Source organism: Parasteatoda tepidariorum, chromosome 4, assembly GCF_043381705.1.
Source record: "Parasteatoda tepidariorum isolate YZ-2023 chromosome 4, CAS_Ptep_4.0, whole genome shotgun sequence".
Taxonomy (NCBI): Eukaryota; Metazoa; Arthropoda; class Arachnida; order Araneae; family Theridiidae; genus Parasteatoda; species Parasteatoda tepidariorum.
Genome location: NC_092207.1, coordinates 57,734,671 through 57,755,782, shown reverse-complemented (window position 1 = coordinate 57,755,782; position 21,112 = coordinate 57,734,671). Strand labels below are relative to the sequence as shown.

The 21,112-nt window shown below is 28.0% G+C and overlaps 1 protein-coding gene across 4 annotated transcripts in view; it reads left to right on the top strand.

Moving 5' to 3' along the window:
- Positions 1-289: 289 nt before the first annotated feature.
- The window catches only part of LOC107437964 (translocation protein Sec63), a 29,898-nt gene continuing 9,075 nt past the window's right edge, over positions 290-21,112 (top strand). For 2 of the 4 annotated variants that reach the window (XM_043052683.2, XM_043052682.2), the window contains exons 1-13: positions 290-493; positions 4,962-5,064; positions 6,556-6,670; positions 6,751-6,866; positions 8,449-8,510; positions 8,598-8,656; positions 8,739-8,789; positions 9,834-9,942; positions 10,042-10,136; positions 12,802-12,937; positions 13,922-14,014; positions 16,987-17,132; positions 18,191-18,475. In XM_043052683.2, the coding sequence (XP_042908617.1) occupies positions 373-493; positions 4,962-5,064; positions 6,556-6,670; positions 6,751-6,866; positions 8,449-8,510; positions 8,598-8,656; positions 8,739-8,789; positions 9,834-9,942; positions 10,042-10,136; positions 12,802-12,937; positions 13,922-14,014; positions 16,987-17,132; positions 18,191-18,475 (1,491 nt within the window). In that variant the 5' untranslated portion in view covers positions 290-372. Of the gene's footprint in view, positions 494-2,165; positions 2,269-4,961; positions 5,065-6,555; positions 6,671-6,750; positions 6,867-8,448; positions 8,511-8,597; positions 8,657-8,738; positions 8,790-9,833; positions 9,943-10,041; positions 10,137-12,801; positions 12,938-13,921; positions 14,015-16,986; positions 17,133-18,190; positions 18,476-21,112 lie in introns of all 4 variants that reach the window. The other 2 variants (XM_071179894.1, XM_043052681.2) reach the window with 2 other exon arrangements.

Genomic DNA, 21,112 nt, shown 5'->3' with positions numbered 1-21,112 from the left:
GAAATGACACTTGAAAATCTTGCTGGTTCAGATTCAGGCATAATCCAATTACAACATGACGCTTGAAGGTACGATTAGCCTTAATTTCTAAAACAAAATTGCAGAAAGCAACAACTTAATAACAGGTTTTGATAAATTCATTCAAGGTACAGTCAGTCGAAAATTCCAATCCAAATCAAAATTCTAATTTTTCGAAATTAGCGTTAAGTGCTGCTATCATGCGGCCATTCGTTGAAGTAAAAATCTCAAGAAAAGTGCTGATAGTTTCTCAGCTGCTGCGTTGCGTATTTCCTGTCGGTCATTACCTGTCAAAAGAAAAGTTGGCAACATTACTGATGTTTGTGTTAACAGCTCACTTACAGATTTACCATCATGTCTGGAGCTAAATTTCAATATGATGAAAGTGGTACATTTTTCTATTTTATGCTTTCATTTGAAGCATTAGTTATCATTCCTTGCACATATTATTTCTATCCACGTAACACTGAACGTCGTAAGTATCTGTATTTTATCAAATTTCTTAAAAAATATCTTACAATGTGTGTTACCCCGTACTGTGCCTCTTTATTTTGCCGACGTGTAATAAAGTTTTTTCTTGACAAATCAAACAAAATTCCTTTCATACGTTAAAATAGCAGAATGATAAGTTATTTTACTTATTAATTGCTATTCAATTTCATCTCCATTTTATTTGTCTTTCTAACTGAAAGCTATATATACCAACCAGTGAATTGGTATTTACAGGAAAAATCGCTATTTAAACTTTAAAAGTAATTATTACAGATAAATTTGCTTTCCAAAGAAATATTTTCCTACTCTTCTGGATGATTGGGAAAATCTATTCTTTCTTTTTTTTTTTACATAAAATATCTTAAGCGTAAAATATTGTTTTATTGTATCGTATAGCAAATGTCTATTATTGTTATATCATTGCTAAAACAATTATAGATTATGAAATCGTATCTATATAATTTATGCGAATTATATTTTTTATATGTGTGGGATACATTAAACAATTAGTAAAACAACATTTGTTGCAAATTGATTAATAAGTAAATAGTCTGCAACAAATAAGGTGATAAAATATTTATTACAATATTTGTAAATTTCTAAATAAGTATTACATATTCATTTTAACTGTAAAAAAAAAAATTTAAACATACACTTAGTATGTATTAAATATTGGTATTAAATGTATGTTCGATAACTTTGAAAATTGTGAACTGAAAGTTTCATAATTTAGTAAATCTCAAGATATAAAGAAGATTCTTAGTTTTATATTGGAAAATGTAATTTTAACAATGATGAATGTTACTAAATATTAAGTGACCATTTATTATTTTCGATTTTGTTACTGTAATGACTATTTTGGTGTTTATTTGATTTACCAAATGCTATATTGATATGCAAACAGTGAAAAAAAATTTCCAATTAAACAAACAAATATTTATTTAAAGGAAAGTTATTTAGCACACTAAATTTAGAGAAAGCCATTAAAAGGTATCTCATTAATTTTACAACTATTAATTAATAATTTCAATGAACATTTAAAAATTAGCCACTTTTCCATAATTATGCTAACATAAAAGAGAATAATAATTTCAATGAACATTTAAAAATTAGCCACTTTTCCATAATTATGCTAATAAATTACCATATTGAATAAACTTCTATGTTACTCAACACCCCTCACATGAAAATAAAAATATCTAATGTTTTATTAATACATGATAATAAGAATATATCTTTTTATTGTACCAGTTTTTTTCTCTCTAACTCAGGATATACCTATAATGGTTCAAAAAATTTTCTGCCAATACCTTATTGGTACTACTCTGGTAAATACTAATTTTTTTACTATAATTTAAGATATTCGTGTATCTATAAAATATTGGTTTCTTAAAAAAATTTATTCTAAGTGAAAACAACGAAATTGTGATAGATTGTATTGATATCTGAAAATTCTCCTAGTATATTTTGATATCTAAGTTAGCTAGGAAATAGTTAAGTTAAAAACTTTACTAGTGACCAATGTTTTTAAATTTAATTTCTGTTTCAAAAAAGTGTTATATGCTTAAAATTGAGTGAAGGATTCAGTGTTCTCTAATTAACTTAATTCTAGAGTTAATATTTTATAACTCTAATCTTTGTCCATTATGCTTTAGGAGAAAAAAGGGATACCACTGTTTGCCATTGTGACAACTGTCACATTAAGAATAGTAGACTTCGTGCCCATGAACCTTATCGAAAAGCCAAAGAAAGGTTTATGTAAGTAGTTCTTTTTTATTAATTATAATGTAAATTTTTTTCACAGTATTTTAATATTTCCATTACTTTTAAATTTATTTCTCAAGTAATTAAAGTGAAGCATTCCCGGCCACAGCCAGTTGTGGGCCGGGATGTTCGTGAAAGATAAAACTCCACAATTTCGTGACAAACGACGTGATTGTGGCAATGTGATCGTCTCTGCACACATGCCGCCTTTACTTCCTAGACTAGGGGTGCACAACCTTTTTGAGTAAAGAGCCGCACTTGTATTAAGACATGATAATGACAAATGTAGTAATGTTTATTTAAACATTAACGTTCTGTTTTTTTATCAATAAACTTAGTAATATATTTGTAAAAAATTCAAAGTGTTCCATTTTTAGAATTCATTCAAAAATAAAGACTTATACTTTTTTTTACAAAAAAAAATTCCTATTTTTATCATATGAACAATAGATTTATCAAAATAAATAAACATTGAAGAAAGGAAATGTTTTGTTTTTTTTCTTATTATATAATACGAAAATTCATTTTAAAATTACGAGGCGCATCCAGAAAGTAAGTTTCCCTATTTTTTTTTTTTTTTTTTAAAGAACTCACACTTTCAGGAACATATTTATTGGCAACAAGTATAGTAATGTTTCAGTTATTTTTCGACATAGCCACCACCAGAATTGAGACACTTGTCGTATCGTGTGATCAACCTTTGTATCCTTCTGTCGTAGAACTCTGCCGCCTGTAATTGGAACCAGCGTGTGATAGGCGTCTTCAGCTCTTCGTCGTTGCCAAATCGCTCACCGGAGGACTGGAATTTCTTGAAGGGCAAGAAAATATTAAAATCGCTGGGAGCAAGATCAGGGCTGTAGGGTGGATGATCAAACAACTCCGAGCCAAATTTTTTCAAAACAGCTGCTGTGCGTCGAGCTGTATGTCATGGAGGAGCACAACACCTGCAGTAAGCATTCCACGCCCTTTTGTTTTGAATGGCACATCGCAATTTCCTCAGTGTTTCACAGTAACGGTCAGCGCTTGCTGTTTCACAACATGGTTCCATTCACAGACGGCAGAGTTCTACGACAGAGGGATACAAAAGTTGAACCCGTGATACGACAAGTGTCTCAATTCTATGTTGCTATGTTGAAAAATAGCTGAAACATTGCTAAACTTGTTGCTAAAAAATATGTTCCTAAAAGTATGAGTTCTTTTTTAAAAAAATAGAGGGAAACTTACTTTCTGGATGCGCCTCGTAAATTCAAATAAATAAAAAAAACTGCAATGCCCACAGAGGGAAAGTAGGAAAAAATTTAGTCATAATTAAGTAATATAAATTCAAATTAAATATTTTAATTGAAGAAAATGTATAGGTTTTAAACAAAAGCTTAAAATAAAAACAAAACTGTGGTAGTATAGGAAAATAAAATTCAATGCTTATTTTGTAATGTACTTTATTATTTCATTTTATTAATTATTAGATTTTTTANCGTATCTATATAATTTATGCGAATTATATTTTTTATATGTGTGGGATACATTAAACAATTAGTAAAACAACATTTGTTGCAAATTGATTAATAAGTAAATAGTCTGCAACAAATAAGGTGATAAAATATTTATTACAATATTTGTAAATTTTAAAATAAGTATTACATATTCATTTTAACTGTAAAAAAAAAATTTAACTTACACTTAATATGTATTAAATATTGGTATTAAATGTATGTTTCGTTACTTTGAAAATTGCGAACTGAAAGTTTCATAATTTAGTAAATCTCAAGATATAAAGAAAATTCTTAGTTTTATATTGGAAAATGTAATTTTAACAATGATGAATGTTACTAAATATTAAGTGACCATTTATTATTTTCGATTTTGTTACTGTAATGACTATTTTGGTGTTTATTTGATTTACCAAATGCTATATTGATATGCAAACAGTGAAAAAAAATTTCCAATTAAACAAACAAATATTTATTTAAAGGAAAGTTATTTAGCACACTAAATTTAGAGAAAGCCATTAAAAGGTATCTCATTAATTTTACAACTATTAATTAATAATTTCAATGAACATTTAAAAATTAGCCACTTTTCCATAATTATGCTAACATAAAAGAGAATAATAATTTCAATGAACATTTAAAAATTAGCCACTTTTCCATAATTATGCTAATAAATTACCATATTGAATAAACTTCTATGTTACTCAACACCCCTCACATGAAAATAAAAATATCTAATGTTTTATTAATACATGATAATAAGAATATATCTTTTTATTGTACCAGTTTTTTTCTCTCTAACTCAGGATATACCTATAATGGTTCAAAAAATTTTCTGCTAATACCTTATTGGTACTACACTGGTAAATACTAATTTTTTGCCTATAACTTAAGATATTCATGTATCTATAAAATATTGGTTTCTTAAAAAAATTATTCTAAGTGAAAATAATGATATGTTGTATTGATTTCTGAGAATTCTCCTAGTATATTTTGATACCACAGTTAGCTAGGAAATCATTAAGTTTAGAACTTTATTAGTGACAAATGTTTTTTACATTTAGTTTTTGTTTAAAAAAAAGTGTTATATACTTAAAATTGAGTGAAGGATTCAGTGTTCTCTAATTAACTTATTGCTAGAGTTAATATTTTGTATTATATTGATGTTTCCTCTAATCTTTGTCCATTATGCGTTAGGAGAAAAGAGGGATACCACTGTTTGCCATTGTGACAACTGTCACATTAAAAATAGTAGACTTCGTGCCCATGAACCTTATCGAAAAGCCAAAGAAAGGTTTATGTAAGTAGTTCTTTTTCATTAATTATAATGTAGATTTTTATCATAGTATTTCAATATTTCTATTGCTTTTAGTTTATTTCTCAAATAATTAAAGTGAAGCATTCCCGGCTACAGCCGGTTGTGGGCCAGAAGGATTGTGAAAGATTAGACTCCACAATTTCGTGACCAACGACGTGGTTGTGGCAATGTGATCATCTCTGCACACAGGCCGTCTTTTCTTCCCAGATAAACTGGAGCTCATCAATCTGAAGCTGGGTTGGCTTCCAGGGGATTGAGGATCGAACCCCTGTTGTTCACAATGGCAGCTCAGTGCCTTAAACATAGATTCATCTTGGCTCTTCGCGAATAATTATAGATAATGATGGATATTTTTTAAGAGAGAATTGTTAAATTACTTAATAGCAGGGGTGCACAACCATTTTCAAGTAATGAGCAACAAAAACTACAAAAGACAGTGTTGAAGGCCAACATTAACATAATGCTACAAAAATAAAAAGCGAGCAATATTTAGATTCTGTTTGAAAGTAATATGATTGAGTTATACATGACTGATCTTTTTCTCTTTCTCGCATGCAGATAATGAAATATAAAATATAAATAAGTTTGCAGAAATATGCTTATCAGATTACAAATCAAATTATTGTAAATTTATAGGCAAACGACAATAAAGATAATTTACATTTATCCTAAAAGTTAACTTTCACTATTATTCGGAAAATAAAATTTATTGCTAATACTATACAGTATCAGATTAATGTGATGACTGTTTGTTGCTAGAATTTTAAAATAATTTTTTATTTATTCTTTTAATTGATTTGTAAATAATTTCATCTGTCAGCAAACTCTGAACCCTTTGTTTTATTTTATATCCGTCGTTGAACAGCCCACCCAATTTTTGGGTTTACGACTACTAATGTTCAACTCCGTAGCCTTGTAATTTTTTTTGAACCAATCCAGACAACAAGGAAACTCCTGGATTAGTACCCCCAATGGTATTGATTTGTTATGGGAACATGGAGGACTTTGCAACTTGACAGATTTAACGTGTATTAGTCACCATTTACGACACAGGGAGTCTTCGATCGGCGAGGATCGAACTCTTTGACATGGGCCCAGTGCCCTGCCAGCCGCACTATCCTGGCCTTGAATTAAAAAGAACTTTTTTAATGAGAAATGAACTCATTCTGGTATTTTGGGAAGGCCATATACTAGTATTAGTAACTTTCTGTTATAGAGCATAGCTGCAAAAAAATTATTAAACACTTTTTTGTTGATATTTTTAGTTATATTATAAATAGTTTGGTGGCCTTGTAAAAAAAAAAAAAAAAAACTTTAGGGACCACTTTGGACCTGCAGGCTATAGGTTGTGCTTTCTTGTTTAATAGTATTAACAAAAAAAGTTATTTTTTAGTTCCTGTACTGTATGTACCGATTATTCTGTTTCATCTCCAAATTTTTTTTTATCAATAACATACAATTTTTTTATTGCAGAAAACTTTTATTATTTATTGGATGGGTCCTGTTGTTTCTAACTGCTTATAAAGTTGCTCATTTACAACATGATTATGTTGCATATGACCCTTTTGAAATTCTTCAGATTCCACCCGTAAGTGTTATGCCATAAAAATTTGCATTTGGTTTAATAAAGGAATATGGTAGTAAAATTATATTTTTATTTTGTCATAGGATTCCTCTATGGGTGAAATTAAAAAAGCTTACCGTAGACTGAGTTTAGTTTATCATCCTGACAAAGAAACTGGAGATGAAAAGCAATTTATGATGATTGCTAAAGCTTATGCCGCGTAAGTTATATATTATGTTATGTATCTTTTTTATTTGAATCATATGGTAAATAAAATTATGTGAATGATTAAATGGTTACATTATGTATATTTTTTAAGCTGTATAATGTTAACTAAATGACATATTTTTATCCTCTATTGTGCACCCAGAACATTAGCCCTCAAGTATTTAACCCTAAATTAAATTAGGATAGTAAAACTATTTTTTCTGACATTTAGTATAGTGACTGTGATTGGCATGAAACCTTTTGTACAAGTTTGCTGAAATAGTACAATAATTATGATTAAAGTTCTCTGTTTCAAATACTGGTGACCATTTAAAAGGGCAGGCTCCTAATTTCTATCACATCCATACATTTAACTTGTCAGTTGGTTTAAAAAAAAAAATTAAATGTGAAATTAATTTTAAACTGCTAGTCTACTATTCATGAAGACTCATTAAATAAAGATTATGTTTAGTAAGTCTTGTCTTCAGAATTTTATTGCTAATAATTTTAACAAAACACAAGTCACTGTATAGTACAAAGGGAGGAAAAAATCTAAAGTTATATTTAGCTAATAGATTATCAATAGACAATTTTCAAATCGTCTCAAGTCAAGTTTCTTCCCTTAAATTGTCTCATTTTTCTTTTACCATTTAATAAAAAAGAATCTAATTTTTATTTGCATTTCTTTCTTTACATTGTTCTTATACTTTACTGCAATGTATAGGAATTTGCAGATTTAGAAATTATTTATTATTAAAACTTATGTATCAAACTGCTAACATTTTTAAATTTTCCATTTGGAATTACCATTTTTCTTCTCTACCAACAACTTAATTGAGCAGCTTTTAAGGGAATAAAGTATCATTATAACAATTGAAATTTTTTTTTAATTGGACACAGTTGTTCTCAAATTTAAGACATTAGCAAAGTTAGCCTTTGATTTGTAAGCAAGATAAGTGAACCAAGAAAACTTTTTCAACAGACAAAAAGTTAAGAAAATGCAATGAAAATTAGTAATAGGTTCATTAAAGTTTCAGAACTGCACTAAAAAGTACCAAAATGTCGTACCGGCACATTCCCCCCCTCTACACCCATGCTTCTCTACTTTCAAATTTCTTAAGTAATCAGTTTGAGAAAAAAAACACTAACTTGCAATGTTATTCAAATTTATCTAAAAGTAAATAAATAAAATGAAAGATAAACTTATAATATGCTGGTTATGTGTTATAGTGTTTGCTATTTTTGCATCTTGGTGACAAGATGTTTTATATTCATGCTTGTGTTCATGTAAAAATGCCAATATCAATAAACACTCTTAAACTTTGGCATACATATTATAGTTATTACCCAAATAATTGAAAGTTCTTTACTTTCTCTTCTAAAATTACATTGAACGCATTGTATTTATTAATACAAGTTTTGTATGATATTCAATTGTCACTATTTTTATAAATTCTTTCCTTTATTTTTCCTAAATGTTTTTATAGTTCTTTTTTTTTTCATCTTTGATAAAATTAAAACAATTGAATCTGTGCAAATATGAAGAGAGTTGCTATATATTAATGTATTCATATAATTGATTTCTTACAATCTAGGTTAACAGATGATGAAGCTCGGAAAAATTTTGAAATGTATGGCAACCCTGATGGTCCTGGTGGTAAGTTTGTTTTAGGTCAAACTTTTTAAGGGGTGTTAAATTATTTGCTTTTTTTCTTTTAATTTTATTCTTAATTTTATATTTTAGCTACATCTTTTGGAATTGCTCTTCCTTCTTGGATTATCGAAAAACAAAATTCTGTTTGGGTATGTAGATATTATGTCTTTTTAAATTTATTTCGTGCACATTTCTAATTTTAAAAGACACTACAATTGATTTTATTTTCAGGTCCTAGGTTTATATGCCTTAGTATTTATGGTTGCTCTTCCTGTCGCTGTTGTAAGTACTTAGCTTGATATTCTATAGTTTTTGGTTTAAACTCTTAACTCATATTTTTGATAATTCGGTAATTTTATTTGTGTGTTGAGGTTGGCAATTTTACAAATGTTTCACTTAGATGTTACTTGGATCTTTTTATATTTATTATTATTTTCTTTTTATATTTCTATCATAGTGAACCTTAGCTACCTTTTCTAAAACTAGCATTTTCTCAAAATTATATGAGACTAATTATTATTATTGTATTTATTGCAAAAATGGAAATGAGTAATTTAAGTTGATTTTGTACTATTTTATGATTTATGCTGCTTTAAAAAAGGTAATTTTTAATTATACTACTTGTCAATTTCTAAGAACTTATAAAACTGATGTTCCGAAATTTCAAACATGTCACATTTTTGTAAATATATAGTGATAGAGAGCTTTTTTTTTATCATTTGTATTAATTGAAAATTCAAAGTTTTACAATGAATTTTAGAATTTTTTTTATAAAGATGAAAGTATTCAAGATTTAAGTAATTATTTGTTACTATTTTCATTTCATATTTTCTATATATTCTTTGTACTGTCAGTTTACTTTTTGTATATTATTAGTTTATAATTCAACAAAAAATTTATTTATTCTTTGTATTTAGAAATTTTGTTATTTCTCATTCACTGTGCTCAATTTTGTGCTTCCAGTTTATAACTATTCTTTTCATTCTTTATTTTTAAATAATTCTGATATCAGTTATCGCTATTTTGTTTTTCGCTAACTTCCATCATAATTTTTTTTTTATCATTTTTCTTTTCTTTTTTTTTTAAATTGTAAAATTGTTTGAAAATCTGAATCATTTAATCTAAAAAAAATTTTAATAATTTTTCTTTATGTTTAGTAAAGATTTCTTGCTTAGCTGTTTTTCTCTGTTAAACAACTAATTTTATTGATTAAAAAAGAAAAACAATTTGTTTCTTCCCATTTAGCCATTTTCTTAACTAATAGATAATAAGAAATTTTTTAATGACGTTCAGTTGCGTATAACTCTCATAATTTATATTCTTTAGTGTATTTGGTGGAATCGAAGTGTTAAGTACAATGGGGATGAAGTTTTACTTGATACTACAGAGCTGTATTTATTTTTTATATATAAAACTCCTTCGATGATATTTAAGAGTAAGTACCAGTTTTCTGATAGTTCATTGATATTTATTGTCATCAATATACTCTCTAACACCTTCTTTCAATCTGTTAAATTTTGATTTAAATTATTAGGAGTTCTTATGGTTATTGCTGCATCAATGGAGTTTCGTAAAACTTATAACTCTGAAATCATTGAAAGACCTAGTGACAATGTAGAAGTACCTCAGGTATATATGTTATAATTTTTATTAGTTCAAGTTCATTAATACTGCTTGATTCATATTAATGATAGACTAGTTTTTTTTTGTAAGGGAAAATAAAAGATGCTGGGTTTATAATTTATTTAAGTATAATTCACAGTCAAAATTTTCACTGAAAAATTTGCATTTACTGATTTACCTAATTAACTCAAAAAGTGCAATTTTAAAATTTTTCTGTAGAAAATTGCTATTTTTCTAGAACTTTCTTGTTTCACCCCATAATCATGGTTTGCAAGTTTCATTTAAGTTAATTTATGTCATGAAAAAGTTGATAAGTATTAAAATTTTTCTTCATAAAAAATTTGTTTTTTCACTTTTGAATTGTAGTAAATGTTATGCATAATTTATATTATTGTACTGAACTTTTGAATTGTAGTAAATGTTATGCATAATTTATATTTTTTATGAATTTAAAAATGTTAATAATATTAAATTTAAAAGTGAATCGCCTAAACTTAGTAAAATATTTTGTTTTTCAATAAACATCTCAGAAAGGAAATATAAGTTTTATTAAGATGAAATGTCTTAATGGCCATCCTTTTTTTCTTTTTTAAGTTCCTAGTTCTTAAAATTTAGCATCATATATAATTTTTTTTTGTTGAAATTTTTTATAGTGTAAAAGGTTTTTTTTTTTTACTATATGAACAGCTGCATTGAACTGTATAGATCCAACCCAATTTCATTATTTTTTAGATGATTTTCTGTCATGTGTTCAAATTTTTGTTCTGTTTTAACATATATTTAGGAATTTTTTATTCATAATCACTGTTCGTTTTTTTAATTAGCATCTATTACTGCTGCGCAATTAAAAAGACAATGTGAATGCTTCTCGATATATTTCAGGAAAAGTGCCTTGAGAGCTATTTTCTTTCTATTAGTAATGCTATTAAGCTAAAGTAGAATTTTAAAAAACTGATAAAAGAATATTTATTCTTGAAATAAAATCTTTTGCAATAATTATCGCATCATAGAAAAATGCCGAATACATAAATCTCAATTTTGAGTTTTTTGTCACTTATGGTGACTCTTATGATTTTTCTACTGCAGGGCAGTGTGTATATATGTTTAAATGCATATACAGTGGAGTTACTGTTTTTCGTCAAGCCAGCCTTAAAAAACCGCACAAAGTGAAATAACGCAAAATCAGAGTAAAAAAAAAAAAATTTAATTTATTTTTCAAGAATTGGCACTTACACGATGAACTACTAGAAGAAAAAAATTTATCTTTATATGTTTTTTGCTTCTAGTAATAATTTCAACAATATCCCTCTTAATACTTACTATTGTTTGCAAATTCCATTAGTCTCAATCATCGGGTGTAGAAAATAAATCATATCTAGATGGAATTGAAAAGTAATAGTGTTTGTGTTGCTGTCGATATACACGTCAACACCTTCGAAAGATCTTCAAACATGCAAATTTTATTCTGAAGGGCCAAAGTTTCTGTTTGATACTGAGAAGCAGGTTATCCCGAGTAGCTTGATTAAGTACAATTGTGATGTGTTTTAGTCAACACTGTCCAACTGAAAAATTTAAATTCAGAGCTTCCAGAACATTTACTTTTACTTTAGAATCATTTTAAAGGTCACCAGAATTAAGAAGAAGAAATTATTACATCACCAACTTACCTTACCAAGATTCAAATGTTGAAGTTTGCTGAAAACAATTCCACTCTCAAATTTTACAATTTAAGCTCCCATACCTCCTTTAACCACTCTTACCATGCTTTGCCCATCCCACCTTCCATCTGATTTTGACTGAATTGGGAAATCCCCTCTCACAGACCAAAAGAAAGTGACTTAGGCTAACCAAACAAGATAGAATAAAAAGAGTGTCTCAAAAGATTCAAATAGCTAAAGAACATGTCTCCTCAGAAAAAGGGGGGGCAGAAAACTTAGAAGAAGTTTCTGCAAGCTTTGGAGGGAAAAAATTTTATCTGTTCGAAAAACGTAAGAAGCCAGATTTTTTTTAATAAATATAATGTAAAATGCTGGATATTTTAACATAAGTGTAGGCAATTTTAACAGCAGAAAATGACGTAGGAAGCTGGATAATGTTCGAAACGGGCAACGTAAAACCAGGATTTTACTGTGCAATATAAGACTTTATATTGCACTATCTCAGTCTTCCAATGCATTGCTTAAAGAAATAAAAAATAATTTTTCTTCATAGTTCTGTTCCATATGCATCCAATTAGTCTCTTAATCAAACATATTATTGTGAGTTTTTTCACTATAAGTTCGACATACCATAGCCATACTCAATTTATGCATTTAAACTGTTGACTTGATTCAGTACAATTTTGATCATAAATAAATAAATATTTCAAAGTTTATATTTATGGGAGGTTTTCTGAATCTTATTTGCAATCAACTTTGTGACATTTTGTTGTAATTAAATTTGAAATTTTTTACATTAAATTTGCATTTATTACAAATATAAGATTATTTATCTTATTACTTTGTATATCCCATTACTTTGTATAAGAGCCCAAATTGTTTTGTTCTTATAGTTTCATGAGCATCAAATTAGTCCCCACTGACAGCTAAGATACTCCAACGCCGCTAACTATGCCCATTTTATGTGTGTGTGCATGCTTATTCACAATAATAATGCCTTTTAATTTGTTTAGTTGATCAAAGAAATTCCGAATCTGGGAGAAAAGAACAAAGAAAAACCATTGTGTTTTGTCTATAGTATAAAAGCAAGAGCTCTTCTCCATGCACATTTAGCAAGATTGAAACTGCCTAAAAATACGCTTGATGAAGGTTTGTTTTACTTGATTGTACTATTTTTATTTCATTTTATATTTATATGAATTCTAATTTATATATATACAGACCTGTATATTATCCGCAAACGCCACTCACGGAAAATTTGTCACCATCACGGACATTTTTTTACTGTTACTAAAATGGAAAAAATAACCTGGCTCTTCAAAGAAGGTTTAACTTTTTCGAATTACCAAGGGAAAAAAAGATTAACTTTTTTCTACCAATGTAACCCAATTTGAAAATTCATTCGTGTGGTTTAAAATCACACATCGAGATTCCTATTTACGCTCTTTAAGATCTCACATAGTGTTCCCACTAATTTGAATCAAGCATCACGTTCCATATTCACACGATTTAAAAACCTCTATTATTATTCGTGTTCAAGTGACTTAAAAATTGTGCATGGAAATTGGTATCCACCTGATTTTGAAATGAAACATCGAACTTCGTATCCTCACGATTTTAAAATCTAACATCGACATTCATATTATAGTGGTTTTAAAATGAATTTCTATATCCGTATTCACATTATTTAAAAAACACTCATTGAGATTCATACTCACACAATTTAAATAAGTAAATTTTTGCGTCAATATTTTTATTAAAATGTTGATCACATTTTGTGGATAAATATTTCCTACTTACGCTTTCTCCTGCTTAAATTCGGGAATTTTTCAGTTATTTAAAGTGTTTTTTGCATATAACATTTTTGGATTTCAATTTTCAACTTTTTTGGTTTTTTACCAAGCTCCTCTATGAATCAATATAAAGTTCTATAAAAATTAAACATTTTAAAGAAATCAGTGATTTTCAAGCGCACTTCGCCAAAATGAGGCCGTGATGAAAGTATTGAAATTAGTGGTTACCAGAGTTAAACAGTTCGTGCAGGCAGTTTTTTATTTGAGATTTTGTGTTTGCAAAAAAAATTTACTTTATGTAACTCTGTGTATATGTTAATATATATGCATTTTTTACTAGATCGCCTTTACATTGTGAAGAAAACTCCAAATCTTATCTATGAATTTGTAAATTGTGCTTCTCAGTTGACAATGCTCGCCTTAGCTGGAAGAAGTTAGTATTGTTTAATTATTCAAGGTTGATATATATCATTTAAGTTTTGCTTACTGAATACTTGTTTTATTATTTAAAGCATTTGGTATCCAACCTCCACAATTACTACAATTATTCCTAATCAATCCGCAATTACTTGTTTTTCTGAAATTATCTGGGAAAAAAAATTTTGAAGCTTTTGTCTTAGCGTTAAAATAGTTTGAGAATATTTAAGAAAGAAAATAGTGTGATGAGAATATTTACAGCATAATTGAAGGCAATCTATTTGACTTAAAATTCATGAAAATAAATAAAAAAAATATATTTATCATAGTACAATAATGTAGTCCTAATAAAGACAGTATCTCTTCTTCCTTCTATTTCTTTCTTGTTTAGGTCAGGAAAAGAATAAGAAATCACTTAACTTTTTTTCCTAATGGAAATAAACAACTTAACATAGTTTAATTCTATGAGAAATTTAAAATGAAAGAAAAATGGAATCCTGTTTCTGGTTCGTTAAATTAATCACTCCATGTATCATTTATTATGTAGTTTTGAAACAAGTGTACATATAAAATTATTTGCAATTTCCTTTTCCCCTTTCAAATGTAAAGTAAAAATTAGCTTCTAATATTATGCTTAAAATTTTCCCCAATACTCAATGTAAAGAATTGTTTTATTCCATTTAATTTTGTTTATTTTTACAAATAAATTTTTTGAGGTTTTATTACCATTGATCAAATACTAGTATTTATGCTACAAATTTGTACTAGTGGTCAATTTTTATAAAAGTCAAAAAGATATTTTCTGTTTTTAATTTGAAGAAAATTTTTGATTTCTGCCATTTGTCTTGTAAGCTATAATTTTTTTACAATTTGATGCAACTGATATACGTGCCAGTTTGATGCAACGCTAAATTGTCGCCACATTGTTAAAGTTTGCAGCTGGAATACCCTGGCTATTCTCTGCTAATTATTAAGTTCAAAAATCCATGGCATTAATATTTTATGTTAGAGATATAGTCTTTAAAAAAAATTGTATTGAATAACGGGCTAATTATTACATTGCCACCACTTGTTATTCTAATTTTAAATACGGTCAAAGAAATACAAAGAATACGTTTCAAAAGAAAAGTTTAAAATTATCTGAAATGTTTATCAGTTCTTTTTCTCAATGTTCTCTATCACAATTTAAAGCAATATTATTGAATAAAATTAAGCACATCGTGATAAAGCATATTAAATTTGTTCAAAAAATTTATATATTTCTTAAAGAAATTATAAAGCTTAACTGTACAGCCTTCAATATTAAATTCATAGCAAGATTTATCATTTCTAAAGTTCTAGCTAAAGTGGCATTTTTGCTCACTGCTAACTTCATGAAAATATGAACAATTTTTAAAATATCATAAGCAGCATATATTATAAACAGCTTTTCAATAACTAAAGCCATAAATGAATGTAGGGAATAAAAACTGATTCAAATTTATTTTCTGAAGAACACATATTCATGTGAAGTAGTTTCAATGATATCCATATATCAAGAGTAATTTAAATACAAAAAAATATCAGGGAATTGAGGCATCAGAAATGTCTCTTGGTAACATTTTAAATTTGTATACCCCTTCTTTTCAACACTAAAATTAACTGTATTTAGTCAATTGTGATAGCGAAAGTCTCTCTTACAGGAAGATATAATCATTGGTCGAATAGCACAAAAATTTTATGATATGTAGCATATTCGGTAATCTCACTGAACATTATTCGCTGCTTTCTTCTTCAGCATTGGAGTCAATGATAGTTAAGTGAACATAAACTTGAATTTTGCCCACTGTGCCAACACAACATCCACTTCTTTAAAGAGATTTGAGTTTAACTGCGTGGAGAGTTTATCTTCGCTATCCCAAATTCAAAAAAAAAAAATATTTCTTTGAACATCCAACCCAAGGCATTATATCAGTTAACATTAATCGCAATCTTTTTCGTGATGCACATCTTTGCATATTTAATTAATAACTCTTTCACAGAGTACTATTGCTTTTCATTTTAATGATTTGTCCACAGAAAACTCACAGCTCAAGAAAAAAGGATAGTTTGATTTTGAACACAACATTTTATAAGACAAAACTTACTCGCCATTCTTTAATAGCTGGTCACAAATGATGTTTATAGGGTTTGCACTCTGTTAAATCAGTTTGTTTTCTTTTTTTTTTAAATTTACATATATTCTTCTAAATACTTGATCCTTTTGTTGATTGCATTTATAATACAATCTTATTTCTTATCTTAAGCATGAAATGTAACTTAAATTTCTTAAAGGAAATAGTTCAAAAATTTTTAATTATGATTTTTCAATTTCATAAGCTTTAACTTTAAAAATTAATGGAGTTATTTAGATCTGTTTATAATAACAGAATAATTCAGTTTGGGTAGAGATTGTAAAAATTGTCCAAAACTACTGATTTTAATAAGATTCTCTTAACCAAGAAGTGCACAGTGATGAGAGACTATATTGAAAGGTCAGAACGTCACCTTTTTAGAACAATTCCTAGCATGGTTTCCTAAAAGAGTGTTACTGTAAATTGCGATGGTGTGCCCATAACAAGATGATTATAGAACTGGAATTATTGTAAGAAAAGTGTTGAAATATGGGTCATAGGCTTAAGTAATAAAAGCTTTGTGATTGTATTTCTAGTTTCTAATTTTTTTTATTTTTATGTTTATTTATTTTTTACTATTCACTTGGTGTCTGATATTTTATATGTATGTTTAGAGAACTTGAAATTGAATATTTTTTAAAACAAATAATAAACTAAGTTATTTGTATTTCTTTCTGAGAAATTTTTTTTTCTATTATAGATTGGAATCGTTAATTAGCATATGGCAGTTTGCCATTGTTACTTTTCTAAACCAAGCATATGCAATAAATATTTACTAATATTAACAAAGTTTTTAAACCATATTAATAAACATATTTTTATTCTCTTTTATTAGTATCTCGTATGCCACATCTTGAAACTATGGAAAATGCAATGAAGTTGTGTGCATGCGTTGTACAAGCTTTGGGTCCAACTAAAAATCCTTTACTCCAACTTCCTCACATATCTGAAGAAATACTTCATCATTTCACTACTAGAAAGGTATATTATTNCACTTTTTTTCCTTTGTATTTAAAAAATAACAACTGATTGAATCGAGAGAATTATTTTAAGTAAGAAAGAAATATTCATGCGAATCTTAAAAAAGTTCTTGAATCAGATTAAATAAGTCTCCTACTGGTGGCTGAGTCAGCCAATCTGGTATACTCCCCATACAAGCTATCATCAAAGCGAAAGAAAAGGAGACCTCTTCATCGAAGCCACCCTCCCTAAAATGCTCTCTTCTTGTTTCCATAGCACCAGACTGCCACAGACTTTGTGGCGGACAGAGTACCTATTGTAGACAAACAGTATGTATGTGATATGTCATTATACCAGGTATACTAATTTTTCTGTAGTTTTGCAATGACATAAATAGCGCCATTTTGAAGGTTGAATCTTAATGTTTATTTAAAGTTACTAACTCCTGAATTATTTAGAATTTCTTTAATGTCTGCAGCTTTTAAAGTTCTGGCAAAATATTTTTTTATGTTAATGACCTGGCCCTAATTTGATGTTAATGACTTTCTGTTTATGTATTCTATAAATAGAAATATTACCTTCGTTTTGTTTTAAACTAAGTTGTGTAATTTAATAAAAGAATTGTTATTATTTTCTTAAAATGTAAAAAAGTGATATAAAAACATTTGAAATTTTGGTGGAAATTATTATTTGGTAGTATTACTGCCATGTGTTGCTTTCTCGTAACTTGCCTTGGTTTCTAGTTTTTTGGACATGTTAGTTAACTAGGGTTAAACAAACACAACCAGCTAAAAAAATGATTGATATTGTTTCTCATTGTTCTGCACAACTTGTTATCAAAAATTGTTTTTTGTTAAATATTTGTACCATAGTTAATCAGTGGGACTTTTATTTAGGAATAATATAAACTTGTTAGGATTCTAAATTTAGCTTAAAATAAACAAAAACCCTTGTGAACTGTTCATTGCCATTGTTCTGTCTTTTTATTGTTAAAAATAGTTTTTGATTAGTACTAAATGCATGTGATTTTCGCTGTATATCATGTAACTGTTTATTAAAGAACAATTTTGCAATTTCAGCGCAATATTCGGAACATTAGAAGCTTAGCCTGTATGAAATCTGATGATAGAAGGGCCATGTTACGAAGCTTAAATGATGATCAATATGATGATGTATTAAATGTTATTTCTAATATGCCTATAATTGATGTAGATGTTAAATCAGAAGTTTTAGATGATGAAGATTCCTGTGTGATAACAGCTGGTGCTATTGTAACAGTTACTGCCTCTCTTAATCGACGCAACATGTCTTCATTATTTGATAAAGAAATGGATGAAGAAACTACGAATACAGTTGAAGAAAAAGTAATAATTATTTTACTTTTAGACTTAAAAGAAGTAAATCAAAATTAAAACTTGGCAACAATTTACTGTATTCACTTCTACTGTAGTTATAGTTTCAACAAATTTCTCACAATTATGGTTTAGAAATGATGACTTATAGTTCTGACTATGAAATTATATTAGACTTAAATTAATTATATCTGATTTTGTTTATTTTAATTTGTAAACTAATTTTACTATTCGGAAACAATACTTTTTTTCATATAAGGGGATTAACTTATTTCTCTTTTTGTAAACGGAAGCAGTTTCTTTAATAAGCTTATGCTTATTATACACTATTCGTGATTTTTTTTTTAATAAAATGAATCATTTTAAGGTTGCTTTTATATTTACCAGATATGTATCTTGTGATGCATTAATTAACGTAAGAGTTCACTTAAATAAAAAAAAAAGTCAGGAAATTTTATTAAAATACCAATTTGTCAAATGTTGAAAAGTAAAATATTTTTAAAAAATTACCTTTTAATAGTTTTTTTTTTTTTTTTTGTTGAAATATTTTTCAATTCTAAAAGCTAATGTAAATGTTTTGTTGTCATCATCAGCACTGGCATGACATTCCTTTATATTCCTTTTTTAGAAGACTTTACCCAGAAATTGATCTTCACTTCTGAGGTGGCTAAGCCTCCAATCACTCGGTCTTTCCATCTCTTTTTTTGGTCTCTTGGTTGAAGGGGGTCTTATTAAACACTCTCAGGGCTGTCCATTCTGAGCTCATTCCTATTGGGTGTCCTACCAATCTCATTCTACTTTGTTTTATCAACTCTATAATATCCTCACTTTTAAAAGTTCTATAAATTTGAAATTATATCTTTTTCTATATATATTATTATTGAGAACAACTCCAAGGATGAATCTCAAAACCTGCCTTTCAAAGATTGCTTAGATTTCCTCCTTTTTCATAAAGGTCTCTGAGGCATGAGTCTTTTTTATTAATGTAGTGAACTTTTTTAGTGGTCTTGTCTGAATTTCCATTTAGTTCGTTTTAAACGGCTATAGTGAACAGCTGAGAAATTGGTAGTTTGGTTATAAGTGGACTCCAATTTCATTTTCCCAAATTTTTTCCAGTCCTCCAACCTTAAATTTGCATGTGTCAAGACTGTAAGTGACACCATTCCTTTACATTGTGTCATATTTCAGTTCTATATATGCTTATTGCTTTTAACTATCATGAACACGTTAAACAGCAGATTCTTCTCATGGTATCTCCTCCCCAGGTATAGGAACGATCCTCTTTACTTCCCAAGCTTGTTCCAAGACTAGTTAACTTAATTCTTAGAGTTCCCTTATCTCTACAAACCTTATTCTTTACAAATCACCCCTTGAAAATCGAGATTGGGTAGAATTTAACTCATATTAAAGCTGCTGTTTTTTTTAATTCTTACATTATCGAATTAAGAGAAGACTTTTATTTTAAAGGAAGTTATTTGAATGTATTTGAAAGGAAGTTATTTGAATGATTGGAGTAATTTGAATGTTGCAATGAGTTCTGTAAAAAAGAAAGCATTTTTGACTTAGGACAAAGTTAAAAATATCTAACTTATTTAAAATGGAACCAATCAGCACTGTAAATTTTCCTTGTGAAAAATTTATATTTTCAAACCTTTGGAAAAATCATAGATACAAAAAAAAATATGTTTCCTTTGAGAAGCTATTTTGAAAATGCTCAGGAAGATTCAGCGGGATTGAAATCTTCCTGAGTTTCCTCGCAGTCCTATTGAATGACACCAACAGCAATTGCGAACCAACAGCAAAGGAATTGAGAAAAGAAAGATTCCAATGTGGGGGGTGAAGGTAATTTATCTATCACTCTGTGGCAGAATATTCAAGTTTCCTCGGGGGTGTTACTGAGCAATTTGAATGTTGCAATGAAGAAGTGTGCACTTTTGGTACCTCTACTCTTTCTTTGGCTTTCTCCAAAATTAAACAAAAAGAGGAAGCTAAGGAAGAAGACTTATAAAAGAAAATGAAATTTCAATACCATCTATGTTTAAAGTAAAATTGGCAGTAAATATCCTGCATTATTTTAATCTTCTAGATAAAAAAAAAATTTATGAACTCTGCTTAAAATCGAATTTTGTTCAATCCAAAATCGTTAATTTCTTTCACAGAATGCAAAATTTTAACCAATTTTTTATCTAATTTTTTTAATTATTATTTTATTATCTTTTTAATTAGTTAATGATTTTTTTAAAAACAAATTATGTAAAATTGCAATTTTTGTTTTCAATAATTCAACTGTCTTATGCTAAAGAATATTTTTCAAAGAATTTGAATACAGTGACCCATTGTTTATAATGAACATACTACTGGGTCTTCTGACAGTTCACTATAGTGGGATATGACGTTGACTTTTACAGCAAAGTCTTTGTACTTTTTGTTAAATAGAATTTCAAAAGTGATCTTAAACTGAAGAAGCAGCAATCTGCTGTGATAATCTTTTTTCTGATTTTAGGATTTGTATCATTTTGATAGTAATGTATTTATATTCATGTGAAGAAGGTATAACTGAATAATTAAAATTTATTTCACCAGTTTCAAAAATCAGGGAAATTTGATAAAAATTAGGAAATAGTCAAGGAATTTCTTTTCTGATTGTTT